At 44.1% G+C, this 16,850-nt stretch overlaps 1 protein-coding gene across 3 annotated transcripts in view; it reads right to left on the bottom strand.

Moving 5' to 3' along the window:
• Nucleotides 1–887: 887 nt before the first annotated feature.
• Nucleotides 888–16,850, bottom strand: part of MAP3K8 (mitogen-activated protein kinase kinase kinase 8) — a 28,376-nt gene continuing 12,413 nt past the window's right edge. For all 3 annotated transcript variants that reach the window (XM_067705556.1, XM_067705541.1, XM_067705546.1), the window contains exons 3-8: nucleotides 12,940–13,107; nucleotides 9,789–10,050; nucleotides 8,197–8,303; nucleotides 4,124–4,276; nucleotides 3,235–3,481; nucleotides 888–1,942 (exon numbers count right to left, since the gene is read on the bottom strand). In XM_067705556.1, the coding sequence (XP_067561657.1) occupies nucleotides 1,812–1,942; nucleotides 3,235–3,481; nucleotides 4,124–4,276; nucleotides 8,197–8,303; nucleotides 9,789–10,050; nucleotides 12,940–13,107 (1,068 nt within the window). In that variant the 3' untranslated portion in view covers nucleotides 888–1,811. The remainder of the gene's footprint in view (nucleotides 1,943–3,234; nucleotides 3,482–4,123; nucleotides 4,277–8,196; nucleotides 8,304–9,788; nucleotides 10,051–12,939; nucleotides 13,108–16,850) is intronic.

Here is a 16,850-nt window from a genome sequence, read left to right as displayed (position 1 = left end):
TAGTGCAGATCCAGGTTTGTTGGGCCTGGTCTGGGAGAGTACGAAAGCAGACCCAGGGCCACGGAGGGGCCCAAGCGAGGGAGGAGCCCTGAGGCTTCATGGTAATTCCACCTCTGCCCTTATTTGGAGACCTGAATCTCGGGGACACTGTGCTTTCTCTGCCGCGGATGTTCTATCACTTGTGTTGGTCTGTCACCATCATAAGGACAACGTGAGGAAGAGATTAAGCATGCCAGCCAGAGGGGCCTGGGTGCAAACACCAGCTGCCTCTTTCCTTGCTTTGTGATCTCGAGCTAACCTCCCTCTGCTTCAGTTTCTTCCTCTGAAAACAAACAGAGGGAACCATGCCTCTTTCACGGATGCGCTATTGAGAATCACAGGGAGGGCGTGTTTATGTGACACGGAGACGAGCGTTTAATTCTGTTCATTCAGTGAATGATGGACCAAACTCCCATCCAACAGTGTTGATTAGAGTTTGGTAGATTGGGTTGAAATCTACCTTCTACAAAGGCAGGTTGGTTATTCACTTGACAATATCGGCATGGAGAATGCAAGCAGTTATTCAGAGGTAGCATAAATACGTAAAAACAAGATGCAAAACAGAATCACACAGCCTGAACAGGCGGCCAAGAATTATTTTCCTACCACAGTGTACCCAAGGGATAAAACATAATCCAGACGATGACAGCAGTGGCTTCCTACGGCAGCAAGAGGAGCACACACACAGTTTTCAAAGCTCTCCGGTATTGCTGCCTCTTCGTGATACCTGATCTCCTCCGAGTTCCATTCCAGCACCTAAAACCCATTCCCGTGCCAGCTGGGAATCACACCCTTTACAAGACTTCAGGCAAAATACTGAATTTATTCACTTGGTTTGACCAGTCACGTTGGATAAAAGTGTCATTTTTATTTGCATGATGTAAAAACGTACTTTGAAGTAGGAATACTCACATACTTTACAGTGTTAAAAAAATATATATAATAAGAAAGATTCATGAAGGCATTTGATATAAAACATACACAGTATGCTATTTTAATATACAAATGCTTTAAAGAAAAGAGAGAAATAAGAGTTATAAAAGTCACATTATTAAGAATTTATAAATGGTTCCATTTTTCTTAAAGGTCACATTCTCATCCTTTGGGATGTACAGACATTATGTGGTTTAACACAGTTTTATCCACATTCAAAACATCACGTTTTAAATGTTTGAAGCATAGCACGTACAGTACAAAATGTTTCCATAGGAACGTAACAGAACCCATCTCTAGTGGCCTGCCGCCAGACGGCTCCTAACTCATCAGCCATTTTTAAGACACTAGTCCAGCTCATTGCTATAATATTTTCATTTATATTGGGGTTTACTGACAAAGACTCAAAGAGTTATCATAGAATACATACTAATATACACCAAACTATTCTGAGTTCAATGAACTTCCCATACTTAAATTAGAACCGAGAACAGTAATTTCAGGCTAATATATTATCCTTGTGATTGGTATTTTTAAAATTTTGAGCAAAGTGCACAGTGAATGGAATCAGCCACTGGAAATGATCCTTCGGTGAACTCTCAGCTTCCTTTGAGTCAGACGTACCACCTGAGAAATGAGAACCTTCCAGCCTGATGGGGCCCCGGGCAGCTTCACAGATCAACACACAGGAGCCACGTGGAGTCACGTCCATGAGTCGTGGGAGCCCAGCCGATAAACGCACAATTCACTTGACAGAGCCCCTGTGCGGAGTCAGCAGAATCAGCTTCCCAGAGACCAGCAAATGCTGAGTCCTAATTTAGGGCAAATGCCGCCATCCATCAGCCGTATTCTAGCGTTGGTGGACCCCGGACAAGGTTGAAATAGCCAGCCAGGGCCCCAAGGTCTATGTAGAGAGAACGCTGTCTCTTCAGCACCTCCGATTCCTCAGTGCTCCCTGTGCATGAAGAATCTGAAAAGGGAAACATCGAAAAAATAAAATAAATGACCAGGGGAATGTTCAATGACAAGTGCCTGGTTCTTCAGCAAAAAAACAGAAACAACAGCAAACTGTGGGCCTAATGGGACGGCATTCAAACTCTGGTTTTATTAAGGAGCCTCAGAGTTGAACACTATTGGCTAGTCTGTGTGATACGACACAGACAAAAGAACGCAAAAAAGAGTCAACGACCACAAGAAATCAGCTAGAAATCCTGGCCCATCTTCCAACATCCCAGATGATTCTTTTCAAATGCAGAAAAGTCAGACAAGAAGCCGAGAAATGCAAACAAGAGTTCCAGGCTTGACGTCTGGGTTTGGACCCAAACAGATTGAGAATGTGACAGATTTTCATAAGAAAAACGGAAACCCCTCTCTGTGCATATTCAATGCTCCTGGAATGTGTATTGTCTTTCCTAAATGGGAAAGCTTCACAGCTGGCAGAGAGATTTTGAGCAGAGGAAGCAGAAATGCAAGTTGCCTTCAAACTCAATATTTTATCAACACCGTGATGTTTCCAAACCAGCGCTGGTGTGGTTTACCATAATTGCATTAAAAAGAACCCGGCTCTTTGCTAACAGCAAAACTGTCATGCTTGATCTGTTTTTAAAAGCAAATGCTAATTCTCCGCTGCAGAAAAGCAAGGCAGAGCAATTCTCAAAGACTGCATGATCTCCATTTGCCTGGAAACCAGTTAGACTTTGCTGATAAAGTAGCCAATTTTTTTCTTAATTGTGATTTTTTTCTTTTTGGCCGTGCCCCGCGACAGGTGATATCTTAGTTCCCTGACCAGGGATAGAACCCGTGCCCCCTGCAATGGAAGCACAGAGTCTTAACCACTGGACCACCAGGGGATTCCCAGCCAATTTTTTTTTTTTTTGTATATGCTTTAGCTAACATTCTTGCTGAAATTTCTCCAACAACTTATGGCATGCAGGAAGTCACTTCAATTTTTTTTAATTTTATTGAAGTCTAGTTGATTGACAATGTTGTGTTCATTTCTGCTGTACAGCAAAGTGACTCGGTTATACACATAGATATTCTTTTTCATCTTCTTTTCCATCCTGGTTTTATCACAGGATATTGACTATAGTTCCCTGAGCTCTACAGCAGGACCTTGCTGTTTATCCATCCTATAGATACCAGTTTGCATCTGCTAATTCCATTTTTGTCCCAAGTGCTTTTGTGAGCTCTAATTCTTAGAAGTTGGACAGAGGCAGAAAAAGAAGGGAAGCAAGGGCGCTGCACACTGCAGGGCGTCCATACCGGCGATGTTCTCAGGAAGCTCCAACTCCTTGCGGCTCAGCAGCCGCTTCTGCTCAAAGAGGGCAGAGTCCAGGCTCTGACAGCGGGGCTGATCCTCCCTAGGGGGGTTCAGGGCGTCGTGTTTCAGCAGGTCTGCTGCCCTGGGGCGGTGACTGGGGTTCCTCTCCAGAGCGGCCTCCATCAGCTCTCTCATGCCAGGACTGCAGTCTTCAGCGATATCTTCCAAAGGAGGCGCTTGCTTGTGGATCTATGAACAAACCAGCTCTCTTAGCGTCACTGGTATGAAAATATACCCTCGACATCACGAGTGCTTTAGTTACAAGACCTGCGCGGTCTTTTGTTTCGAAGCAAATACAGCTCATACCCTTCAGGAACATTTCCTAAGGAAACTGAGTGAAACCCATGTTTTGGTTGAATGCAGTCAAAGATACATGCGAGGTTTGAATAAACAGCTTTCCAGCAGAGCAGTGGCCAAAGGTCCCTGTGCAGTAACGGGGAAGGGTCTACTTCTCAACCTCTCCACTGTCAAAGGGGGCCTGCGTGTTTCACTACGTTCCAGGCTGCCGTGGGGATCTATAATCTAACCTCTTATTTTGGAACGTGTTCAAAGAACACATACGACTTCCTCGGCGCAAGGATTTATGCTACTCTGATGCTCTTCAGTGGCATCTTGTATACCAGCATAGCTATAATTTCTGCTCATGCACATTGGGGTAGGTTCCCACTCAAACAGCGATGCCTTCTTTGCGGGAACGGGTCATCGCTCCACGTGGGAGGAACTTTCAGCGTCCCCTCATGGGTCATAGTTCACCATCATCCCATTCAGGTGTGTCACCCGAGAAAGAGCAGCTCTCCTGAGCAGGTGGGGTGCCCCGCTGCCCCTGCTTACTATGTACAGGTAGGAGGGGTAGGCGGAGCGTGGGTAGCGCTTCACCCAGGGCGGGGTGCCCGTCTGCATGTGGATGAGCGTGGCCCCCAGGCTGTAGATGTCTGCTTTGGTCGAATGGCCTCTGCACAGGATCACCTCCGGGCTCATGTAAATCTGAAAGAGAAGCAGGACAGTTCAGTCTGACTCCCCTCACCTGTCTAGGTACCACTTCCCTAATCCAGTTCAGGAAGTTTCACCATATTCCCCGCACACTTCATCCCCTCAGAAGGGCCTGGCATTGCTGTGTTCCCTTCAGCGAAGGAGAAGCACAGACCCTCGGGGACCCAGGCAGCCTTGGCCGAGGGGCCCCTGCAGCCTCAGAACACCTCTTCGCACAGACTGAACACAAGGCAGACCAGGCAGCGAAGGAACCGCAGCCGAGAGCCCACCTGGGAGTCCCACCCATCCAAGTTCTGCAAAGCACAGATCGACGCTTCCTGTTTCTATTAAAACATCAATTCCTTTCATATCTAAATGACACTGAAATACATGTCCTCATTTCATGTTTGTCATTAAAATGCCAAACCACTAATTATCTACAGTCATCAAAGGCAGCAGAAGTCTCCATGGTATCAACACCGACTACGCGGAAGAGAAGAATTTAAAGTGTAATGATGGGAAAGTGATCCTAATTGGTCAATTCTACGACCCACTTCTTATTTCTACACACCAGGGAGCCCAGTGACTAAATATTGAAGGCGTGCCATGTTCACATTGTGTAAGTTCTGTCTGGTTTTATGAGCCGATGCTGGAAAAGGAGGGCTAGTTTTAGAGATAGTTTCTCTAAGCAGCGTTTGTTTCTAAACGTAAAAAAGAGCAAACCCTGGGGACCCGTGTCTTTACGGCGGGTACAGGCAGAGAGCGGTTACTACCCTCATTGTCAATATTTAGCTCTAAGAAGTTTTGATGCTGCCTGTCATCTGAATACGGAAACGCGGGTGAGTGTTCCCAGAATACATTTCAGAGTAAATAAATAAAGAACTGGCTTACAAAACCTGGGGAAATTGCCCAGTTTCCCCCTCCTAACTTGCCTCAAGTACTTGCTACAACACAATTCCGGGCTGGCTGGCTTTGGTTCCCTCGCTGATTCTCTCTCTCTCTCTCTCTCTCTCTCTCTGAAGGGCTTTCTTACCAAATAAAATCACAAGATTTAGCGCCATGCACAGTGGTCAGGACAGCTGCCAACAGCAGTGCCCACCCTGCTCCACCCTTGCCCGCTCCCCTAAGCAAGGATTAGGCAACCGTTACTGCGGGCATCACCACGGACCACGATGTGCTCAGGGCCCTGGAGGGACTGGGCACATCGGGGGCGGCAGCATCCTACCCACAAGGAGGCCTGGCTGCGGCCCCTCGGGCCGTTCCCCGTCACCCGGCAGAGGCCCACGGCTCACATTCCTGGGTCCTCAAGCCACCAGAGCAGCAGGGCGTGGGGGTCAAGGGCACTTCCTTTCAGGGCTGGCTCTGTGGGGCTTGTGCGCCCGAGGGTGTGGGCACTGGAGCAAAGGAGCCTAGAGGTCAGGGGTCAAGGCCTTCACCTCTGATAACATTTATTACAAAGGGAAAGAGACTGTGTGTGTGTGTGTGTGTGTGTGTGTGTGTCCCGGCACGAGAGGATGACGAGGGACCTTACATAAGAACTTTACAAAAGGAAGCATGCAATCAAAGGAATTCTAATTAGCTATGCACGTTGATTTTTCCTTCCTTCTCTGTAGCAGGGAATTCAAAAACAATAGCTTAAAGATAGGACAGATGAACCCTGTCATTGTATTAACAATACATGGTTATAAGATCATGTCCCGAATTTGAAGGAGCTCTGCTGGGGGGATCAGAAATCATCTGCAGCTAAGTGATCAAGTTCTAACGGGAAGCGAATCTGCACCGGTGACCTTGACTAATTATACCTTCTTGCTCTCTAAGGATGAGGAGTCATAACAAGGTTGCCGAGAGCTTTCCTTCCCAGTTCATCACGCTCACCGTCACACTCACCGTCACTCACCATCACACTCACCGTCACTCTCACCGTCACACTCACCATCACTCTCACCGTCACACCGTCACTGTCACTCTCACCGTCACAATCACCGTCACACGCACCATCACCATCGCACTCACCATCACACTCACCATCGCTCTCACCATCACTCTCACCGTCACTCTCACCGTCACATTCACCATCGCTCTCACCGTCACACTCACCATCACTCTCACCGTCACTTGTCGATCGTGAGTGCCATACAGAGGGTGAACAAACACGAGTTATCAGAATAGTTTATAACTAGGAACACCAGGGCCAGTTTATCCCGTCATGGAAAGCAATTTACATTTGGTGAAAATACCTCAATCCAAATACTATCCAGGAACAGACGCTGTGCTCCTATCTCATACCCGAGCACACACTCTGTTTCTGCTAGAAAATCCCAGAAAGGAGATGTCTTTCCCTGGCTATTGCAAAATGTTCAATTTGATCACCCTGCCGGGAAGAGAAAGGTATTTTCCATCTTTAATACCATAAACAGCTTGTTTCTCAAACGGCTCCAGGAAAAAGGGTAGAGTGTCACATATCTGAATGTCTGATGACTGCCAAACATGCTGAAGTATTTTCCGAAAAAAACATGTCATAAGTGTTGTCTTATTAGATTTTGTGCTTTGGGAAAGTTTTCCCAAGATCTGGTGATTAAAACATTCTTTAAAAAAATAGTAAATAAATAATGTTTTCTTCTGAACATTATTCTGCTTGAAGACAACCCTCTAGAATCCTCTCCCAAGTATTTTCCAGAATAAGTTCAGTGATAACAGCAAAATCAAAGACCTCTTCTGCTGCCCGGGGGGAGTCTTTGCTTTCAGAGGGTTAAGAAAAGCCTTACAGAATCTTGGTTTGAAAGGCAGACAATTTCTTTAGCACTGCAATGAGTTCAGTGCAATACATTCACTAGCTAAACTAGAGGTTATCGTCCGATTAACACCGGGACTGACCTGATAATCTTGGGGCAAACGTCCAGGCAACTGCCCCCTCTCCATTTCCTGAGGGTACTTTCTATAGCTGCAAGGGCATGGGGCTAGGAGGCTCTGACGGTTCCCCTCTGATAGTTTATCATCTCACAGTCATGGAGATGGGTCAGGAAGGCAGATTCTACACCCACGTACCTTCCCAGATGCATCCAACCCCACACCCATCATAACCAACCGTGAACTAAACGGTTAAACGTTCATAATTCAGGTAAATTTAAAATGGGTCCTCCCTCCTTCCTACTGGCTTTGCCCTGTGCTCCATCCCTGGCACCTACAGCAGTCTTCACACAGCAGGTGCCGGATAGACACTCACTACACAGGCCAACTGCTCAGCCTAATAAGGTGAGCACTAAATATATTATTTGACAGCCCGGGAACGCATTCCTCTGAATCCCACTTAGATTCAGGAAAGTTTTGTTTTTGTTGTTCCTGCTTCACAAATGAGCTAAATAGTATAGCAAGTTTGTATCTTCAAATAAGATTCATTTGTACTCCAGTAAATGAGACTTCTTTTAAGATTTCCAGGATTCAAGAGAGGCCTGAAATGCCGTCAGTTCTCTCAGTAAATGTTCTTAAGGACCATGACAATTATGGCTGTAACTGAACCAAAACAGTAATATTAGTTATGCTAAAACCACATATATTAGTTATATCAAAAAGTTACATAGCCGTTACACCTTAGACTTTAGACTCAGAAAGAACTAGATTTCGAGGCCCTGATCTATCAGTAGCTGAGTAACTTGGCGCACTTTATTTTAACCTCTTCGAGCTTATTTTCTTATTTTAAAATGGGAATAATAGTATTTGCCTATAATAATAGTGTTGTGAGGATTAAACAATATAATTTATTTCAAGGGCCAAAGAGTGTATGGCACAGAGTAAATGCTCATTAAACATGGTCCAGTGATAACAAGGATTTCACGTAATGGCTTTCTTCCCCTTCTTTGCCCTTTCTGCAGTAATGCTGGCGCATCTTACTTTTACTCTTGGTAAGAGACTGCCCACTCTGGCGTGAATGCAATTACCTCTGTCCCTCGCAGCTCCTTAGGACGATAGATCTCTTCAGTCATTTGGACACTTAGACCAAAATCCACCAGAACAGCTTTCGTGGACATGAAAACAATGTTGCTAGCTACAAAGAGAGGACACCTTTCAGTGAAAAAATTGCGCATCTATCCCTAAATAAAATGAAAACATTATTTAAAACAACGAGTTCCATATAAAGATAGATTGAAATGCTTCCCCTACCAAAGGGGGCTTATTATGTTCAAAAGAGAAGGATGAATCTGGGTGAGAGTTTAGGTAAAAATCACTTCAGATTTGTCAAGAATTCAGCCAAGGTGGACGTAGCCATTAATAATCCTCAAGATACAACAGCCAAGACACAGAAACAACCGAAGTGTCCACTGACGGATGAATGGATAAAGAAGACTTGTATATATATATATACATTTTTGTGATACATAATATATACATATAAATTGTGTGGTATATAGAATGGAAAATTATTCAGCCATAAAAAAGAAGGAAACTCTGCTATTTGTGACAATATGGATGAACCGTGACGGCATTATGCGAAATAAGTCAGACAGGAAAAGACAAATACCGTATGATCTAACATATGCGGAATCTAAAAAAGAAACAAACAAACAAACATAGAAACAGAGAACAGAGTGGTTGCCTCGGGTTGAGGTGGGGGGACTTCGGGAAGGTGGTCAAAGGTTACAAATAATAAGATGAAAAATAATAATAAGATGAATATTATTTCATCTTCCAATAATAAGATGAAAAAGTTCTGGGGCTGTGACGTACAGCATGGTGACTATAGTCCATAATACCGAATGGCGTATTGGAGAGTTGCTAAGAGAATAGATTTTAAAAGTTCCCACCACACAAAAAAATTATAAATACATGAGATGGATAGATGTTAACTAACCCTATTGTGGTGATAAGTTTGCAATATATACATATATCAAATCATTCCCTTGTACACCTTAAACTCACACAATATTACATGTCAATTATTTCTCAGTAAAGCTGGAAAAAATATTTCTTATATTTTATATATTGAGTTTCAAATTCTAAGACATAAGCATAGTATTATCAAGCCACTTCCTAAAACAAAAAAGTGAAATATCCAATTTCTGTCAGGACAAGTTTTGCCAGTCCAATTTGCCCTTAGATATTAGGGGTTCACAGCAGGTCTCTCTTGTGTATTTCCCCACAATCTCTTTATTCCTAGAAAGCAGTCAGTGAAAGCTTCTTTAATGGACTATTGCCAAATTTGTATTCAAAATTAAAAAGCAATTTGTTTTTCAAAAACGTTGACTGTGTTTTTAAGTATGTTACCATTTTTAAAGCCTAGTAACAAGGCAGTGGTTAATGATATGTGGCTATAATCTCTTCCACAACAATTGGAAAATCATCCTTTCTTATGACTTTGAAAGCTCTCGTGACCCCACTGGACTCTAAAATGTATCTCAGGGACCCAGGGAGAAAGCGGGGGAGGGGTGTCTTCCCTGCCACCGAGGACCTTCAGATTGAAGGAGGAGCCATGTGCCTAAGGTCTATCTAGTCCTTTTTAAGCCAAAAAGGGACACGTCCAAGGAGAACTCACGTTTAATGTCATGGTGAATCACTTTCTTCGAGTGCAGAAAATCAAGTCCCTTGAGAACATGCTTTGTCACCCAAATAATCTCAAATTCTCTCATGGGTCCACAGCTCTCCAGTTTCTCCAGGACAGACCCTCCCTCGCCTGCTTCCATAAAGAGATGGACGGTTTCGCCCCATAGAACCGCGCCGTATAACTCAGCGATGTTCTCGTGCCGGAAGCAAGCCTGGATTTCCACGTCAGACGGCTTAAATTGGTCTACTGGGATCTAGAACACAAAACACAAGATTCTAAACAACCCCGAGATAAAGAAAAGAATACACAGCCCAGGTCAGCTCACAAACCAGAAGGCAAGTAAACGCCCTCAGAGACGTGTTGTGAAATTTACTCCTGAGTTACGATAATGTTTACTTGAGATGTACCTTTACATTCATGTCCGCTTAAGGTAAAAAAAAAAAAGAAAAAACAAAATAATGAAATACTGCTTTCATTTAGAGTATAGGTACCCAACCGAAGAATTTTTCATGATGACTGAAACAAAGGAGGTAATTTCCCATCTTTTATACATGTAATTTCTATGGTACCTAGATTTTAGGCCATATTTTCAATATTCCTTGTCACGGAATAACATAATGTCTCTGGTCTCTCAGTTTGTGTTCTAACAATGCATTTAAATAAGCACTGGCCATCCACTCTACAGAAAATCGGAAGTCATTAATAAAGAAAGAAGTAGCTCTTTCAGTGCAGAGAGAGATGGAATGTCTCCAAAATATACTGATAGACTGAAAACAATCAAGATGCAGGAGTACATATATTCTATTCCCACTTGTAATAAACTCTTCAGCCATACACATGTCCATGGAAATTCTCTGGAAGGACATGTAAGAACCCGTTAATAGTAGTTACTTTAAGGAAAGGGATCTCATTCTTTAGCCTGCATCCTTTTGGACCTGTTTGGGGTTGTTAATCATCTTATATGTTTCTGTTTTTTAAGAAAAAATATGGCTTCAATATTAAATATCAGGACTGCAAGGAAAACAAACCCACAAATCTATTTCCCACGCCTTTTGCGATGAAACTGAAAAACAGAACACTTTGGTTCTAAGAGCTATAAATAATGTCTCCAGATTTTTTTTTTTTAACTTGGACGTATCTCCTAAATGAACCTTCAGGTAACTTACTATATCACCTCCTTTTCTTCCTTTTTTTTTTTTTTTTTTTTTTTTTTGCAGTACGCGGGCCTCTCACTGTTGCGGCCTCTCCCGTTGCGGAGCACAGGCTCCGGACGCGCAGGCTCAGCGGCCATGGCTCACGGGGTCAGCCACTCCGCAGCATGTGGGATCTTCCCAGATCTGGGCATGAACCCGTGTCCCCTGCATCAGCAGGCGGACTCTCAACCACTGCGCCACCAGGGAAGCCCTCTTCCTTTTAATAACAGCTGCTCTGGCCACCCTTTAAGGGGGAACAAACAAGGCCCACATGACAATAAGAGAGACTGAGATGATATTCAGTAATTATTTTATGTTTTGTTTTCGTTAAATCAAAAGTGAGTTTGTTTGTTTTTTGCGGTACGTGGGCCTCCCACTGCCGTGGCCTCTCCCATTGCGGAGCACAGGTTCCGGACGCGCAGGCTCAGCGGCCATGGCTCACGGGCCCAGCCGCTCCGCGGCATGTGGGATCCTCCCGGATCGGGGCACGAACCCGTGCCCAGCATCGGCAGGCGGACTCTCAACCACTGCGCCACCAGGGAAGCCCAGTGAGTTTGTTTTATTGCACTTTAAAAAACACAAAACTTTAAAGTACAACAGACATACACAAAAGTGCAAAACTGATTAAGTATCAAACTCAATAAATTTTCAACTGAACACACCCATGTAACCACTATGTAGATCAGGAAACAGAAGCCCACCAGCGCCCTGAAGCCCCCTGCTGCCCCCTGCCTGTCCCTGCTCCTCATGGGCAGCCACTCATGGGACTTCCAACAGCATGGGTTTGTTTAGCTTTTTTTGGCCCTTATGTAAGAGGAATCTCATACAGTTGATCCTATTTTGTGTCCAGCTGCCCTGGCGTAACCTAACGTAGATTTCTCATCGTCAATAGGAAGTTGTAAATCATTTCTTCTCTTCACTGGACAGCATCCCAGTGTGTAAATACACCATATTTCAGCACTTGGAAACTTCCCAGTTTGGGGCTATTACAAATACTGCTGCTATGAGCACTCTAGCACGTGGCTCTAGTGACCACGTGTGCATGCCTGCTGGGCGAGCACCTGCAGGAGTGGGAATTGCTGGGTCACAGGGCGTGTGCGCGTTCACTTTGCTAGGTCGTGCCAAACGGTTTTCCGAAGTGGGGCACCTCAGCAGTGATTGCTCAATAAGAAGAGATGCGGGGCTTCCCTGGTGGCGCAGTTGTTGAGAATCTGCCTGCCGATGCAGGGGACATGGGTTCGAGCCCTGGTCTGGGAGGATCCCACATGCCGCGGAGCACCTAAGCCCGTGAGCCACAACTACTGAGCCTGCGCGTCCGGAGTCTGTGCTCCGCAACAAGAGAGGCTGTGATAGTGAGAGGCCCGCGCACCGCGATGAAGAGTGGCCCCCACCTGCCACAACTAGAGAAAGCCCTCGCACAGAAACGAAGACCCAACGCAGCAAAAATAAATTAATTAATTAATAAACTCCTACCCCCAACATCTTAAAAAAAAAAAAAAAAAAAGAGATGGGTTTTTTCTCTGAAATTCAGCCCTTTAATCTACAGTCCTGAGGAGACTTACAGCTTTCCCAGGGTCCGCTTCCCTGCCTGGTCCCCTCCCCAGTGGGTGGCATTGAAGCAGCAGCAAACAGATGTGCTCTTGCAGGGTAGCTCCCCTTCAGCCACCCCAAGAGGGATGAAGTTATCCAAACTGGCGCTAAAGGAGCTGGTACTTTCTTTGTTATCAGAGCAAACTGATTAAAATCAACTGTGGCCTTAAGCAGACTTGGGGGCTGAATGGCCCCAGGTAGCAAGCAAACCTATAAAACAGAGATGCTTTTCTTGGACTCAGCACCCTTAGATAAGAGGCCGTCAAGGGGTAGCCAGCTTTGAGTAAAGTGAATAAACGAGCACGCAAAAGCCCCCATGCCGAGCACGCAGGGCACCCTGTTGCTTATGAAGTACGTACCAGTTTACACGCCATTCTTTTCTTAGTTTTTATGTCTTGTGCTAAGTACACTTTTCCAAAGGCCCCCCGAGGAATAAAATTAGAGCCAATATTCCTGTAAGTCAGCTTCCAAGGGATGAGAAGAACATCAGAGTCTATCTGATAGCGTCCGTTCTGGGGAGTGATTACCTACAACAAAACAAAAGTGCAGGAGGGTAAGAATTTCAGCAAAGTCCTTTTCTGAGACCCGCCCTTTAGAAACTGGTTACGTTAGACCGCATTCCTACACGCAGGGTTCAAAATTAATGTCACCGTATATAACCATAACAGTGTACAGAAGCCTCTTAGAGCTCCTATCCAGAGCTTCAGCACAACAGAGAAAGCATGTAACAGAAACACACCCCTGGTCAGACCTGATCATATTTCTATCTACGTGTGAGTAATTCACTGCCAAAGAGAACTTTAAAAATGATTTACCGAATGCACCACGACTGCTGTGACCAAAAGGCTGAAAATAAACATTGCAGACATGTAAACTGTGCCTGCTGGCTGACTCGTTTCCAGTTAAAATGTGCTAACCTGTTAGTCTGCATACCTATTACTCAGAGGTGACGCACACTCATAGAGAGTAGGGAAATGAACTGATGATCACAGAGGATTCTGGAAAACAATGTGTTATGCCAGAGCTATGAGTTGACAGCGCCACGTAAGCAAAGTAAGGGCAGAACCATTTCTCATCCATTCACTCATTTAATATTTACTGAGTGCATGGTATGTGCCAGGCACTGTGTTTGGTTCTGAGCAGGCAGCGATGAACAAGAGACAGATGACCCCTGACCTCTGAGGGTTCATGAGTCAGTAAACACTTTGAACAAGAGGTCTGAACACCAGCCGACTCAAAAGCTGAGAGCGACAACCTAAGTGTCCAACAACAGAGGAATGGACAAAGAAGATGTGGCACATATACACAGTGGAATACTGCTCAGCCATAAAAAGGAATGAAATAACGCCATCTGCAGCAACATGGATGGACCTGGAGATGATCATACTAAGTGAAGTAAGTCAGACAGAGAAAGGCAAATACATATGATATCACTTATATGTGGAATCTAAAATATGACACAAATGAACTTATATACAAAACAGAAATAAACCCACAGACATAGAAAACAAACTTATGGTTACGAAAGGGGACGGGGGGAGGATAAATTAGGAGTTTGGGATTAACATATACATACAGCTATGTATAAAATAGATAACCAACAAGGACCTACTGTATAGCACAGGGGACTATACTCAATATTTTGCAATAACCTATAAGGGAAAAGAATCTGAAAAAAAATATATATATATATATATACACAGTATAGTATAACTGAAACACGTTGCTGTACACCTGAAAATAACACGACATTGTAAATCAACTGTACTTCAATTTTTAAATAAATGAATAAAAATAACAATTAACAAAAATTAGGAGAGCGATATCCTGATAGCAGTGTGGGTTATAAGGTATGTACCCTTGTCAAAACCCATCAAACTGGATATGAAAGCCCTGTGTATTTTACTGCATATAAAGTCTATGTCAATTTTTCAAAAGTGAAAAATTGAGAGGAGAAATAATTACAAATCAAATGAAAACAAATTAATAAGATAGTCCGTGGGAGACATGACCTGGAGCACATTCCTAAAAAAAATGTGTTGGGTATGCTTTCAAGGGTTAGAGTCTCAAAAATACAGGTTTTACCTACGTTTCATTAGGAATATTACGACTTCAGATTATGAATTCGGGGATTATGAAACTATCAAAGTGACATGAAGTTATTTCAGGAATGGGAGAGGGTGAAGGGGAGTGCAGATCACGTGGGTAAAGGGTAGACTCCGAGTCATCTCCAGATGCAGGGGGCCTTACACGGGCCCTGCTCTGGGAATAATCCTGGTGACCGTAAGCGTTATTCACTCAGGACCTACTATTGCTAATCTTAGCTACACCCCGTGAACAGGCGTGCTCACTATTAGGGAATGAAGCAAAGAACGCTAATACTTCGAAATGTGAAGTCACTACACTAAAAACTTCAGTATTCACTGAGTGCAGCCTCTGCGCAGGTCCCGAGAGGGAAAATGACCAAGTGCAGACCGCGGCGTTGCCAAGTTTGAAATATGACGTCCTTTCAAGAATTGTCACCTCAAGTTCCTGGAGGCCACTTCTACAGCACGCTGGGAACCACATGCAGACAGAACCATGCTCACGGCACTCAGCTGCACTCGCTTTATTGCCTCTTCCTTGTTATTAAATATTTACAGACCCAATTTCATTCGATTCTCCAGGAATCCACTTCAGGGCTTAACTCACCTTTGGAAAAAAAAAGTTTTACTTAAAACAAAAATTTTTTTTTAATTGAAGTATAGCTGATTTACAATGTTGTGCTAGTTTCAGGTGTACGGCAGTGATTCAGTTATACATATACATCTCTATTCTTTTTCAGATTCTTTTCCATTATAGGTTATTACAAGATATTGAATACAGTTCCCTGTGCTATACAGTAGGTCCTTGGTGGTTATCTATTTTATATATAGCTGTATGTATATGTTAATCCCAAACTCCTAATTTATCCTCCCCCCATCCCCTTTCGTAACCGTAAGTTTGTTTTCTATGTCTGTGGGTTGATTTCTGTTTTGTATATAAGTTTGTTCTAGATCCGTGGGATCTGGCTCTGTCCTGCTCTGCTGGTCCCACAGCAAAGGGACAGCCAGGTTCAAGTTTGGGGCTGTAACCAGTAGGTTCTGGCTGTTTATCTATTTATATATAGTAGTGTGTAACTGTTAATCTCAAACTCCTCATTTATCCCTCCCCCCTCCCTTTCCCCTTTGGAAACCATAAGTTTGTTTTCTATGTCTATGAGTCTATTTCCATTTTGTAAATAAGTTCATTTGTATCATGTTTTTAGATTCCACGTATAAGTGATGTCATATAACATTTGTCTTTGTCTGACTTACTTCACTTGAAAGTTTTACTCTTGTCCAACCCAAATCTGCTCTAACCCCCTCTGATGCGGTGCGCTCTTAGCCGACAGGATGGAGAGTAGTAACGCCAGCCAGCTACCGAGCGTTAATTCTGGGCCAGGCACTGTGCTGAGTACTTCATACATTAACTCAGCAATTTCTCATAACAGGCCTGTGACGTAAGGGCTCTTTTTATCTCCACTCACAGATGAGGAAACTGGCTTCAGGAGGTTAAGGAACTCACTAGGCAGCAAGAGTCAGGATTCAAACTCGGGTCTGTCTGACCCCAAAGGCGCAGCTCCTATTCCTTAGGTAAGAGCCTTTGATCTTGCAGAGGCTGTAATTCAAGCTGAGCTGTGATCAGAACACAGTTGTTAAATGTCTACATTTACACATCACTGAGCACGGCTTGGCCGTCTTCTCTTTAGATCAAATACTACAGTTCCTTCACTGCAGTTTATCATCCCCAGCGTTCTGGGGACCCTCCTCCAAACACCCTGCAAGTTCTCCCGGGCCACCTCAGACGACAGTCCCTGAACGTGTGGTGTGACATGCAAGTGATGGCCAGTTTGTGGTTCTGCAAAGTCCCTGGATCATAACAGGCAGAGCAGTTCTCAGAGCTTCCTGAGATGCTCTTCCCAGGATACAAGCCTCTATTTTGGCTCAAATAAAATTTTCCATTTTTTTCTTAGATGCACTGGTTTATTTTCTGGTGATGCTCTGGAAGGGGTATGTTAATTTCTTCCTTCGTGAAGCCATTCACAGGTGGGCCTGGTCAGGATGCTTCCTGGGAGCTAAGCAAAGGTATTTTACATTAACACTCGTTACAAGGGTGGCTTTGCATCCTTTCAACACGCACTGTGTGTACACAGGTCACGTGCTTCATTGTATGGAATGAAGGTGGCCATTTGCCCATTTTACAGATGAGT

This window comes from Pseudorca crassidens, chromosome 1 (assembly GCF_039906515.1).
Source record: "Pseudorca crassidens isolate mPseCra1 chromosome 1, mPseCra1.hap1, whole genome shotgun sequence".
In the NCBI taxonomy this organism is placed as follows: domain Eukaryota; kingdom Metazoa; phylum Chordata; class Mammalia; order Artiodactyla; family Delphinidae; genus Pseudorca; species Pseudorca crassidens.
Note: the sequence above shows the minus strand (reverse complement) of the source record. Positions and strands in the feature narration are given on the sequence as shown.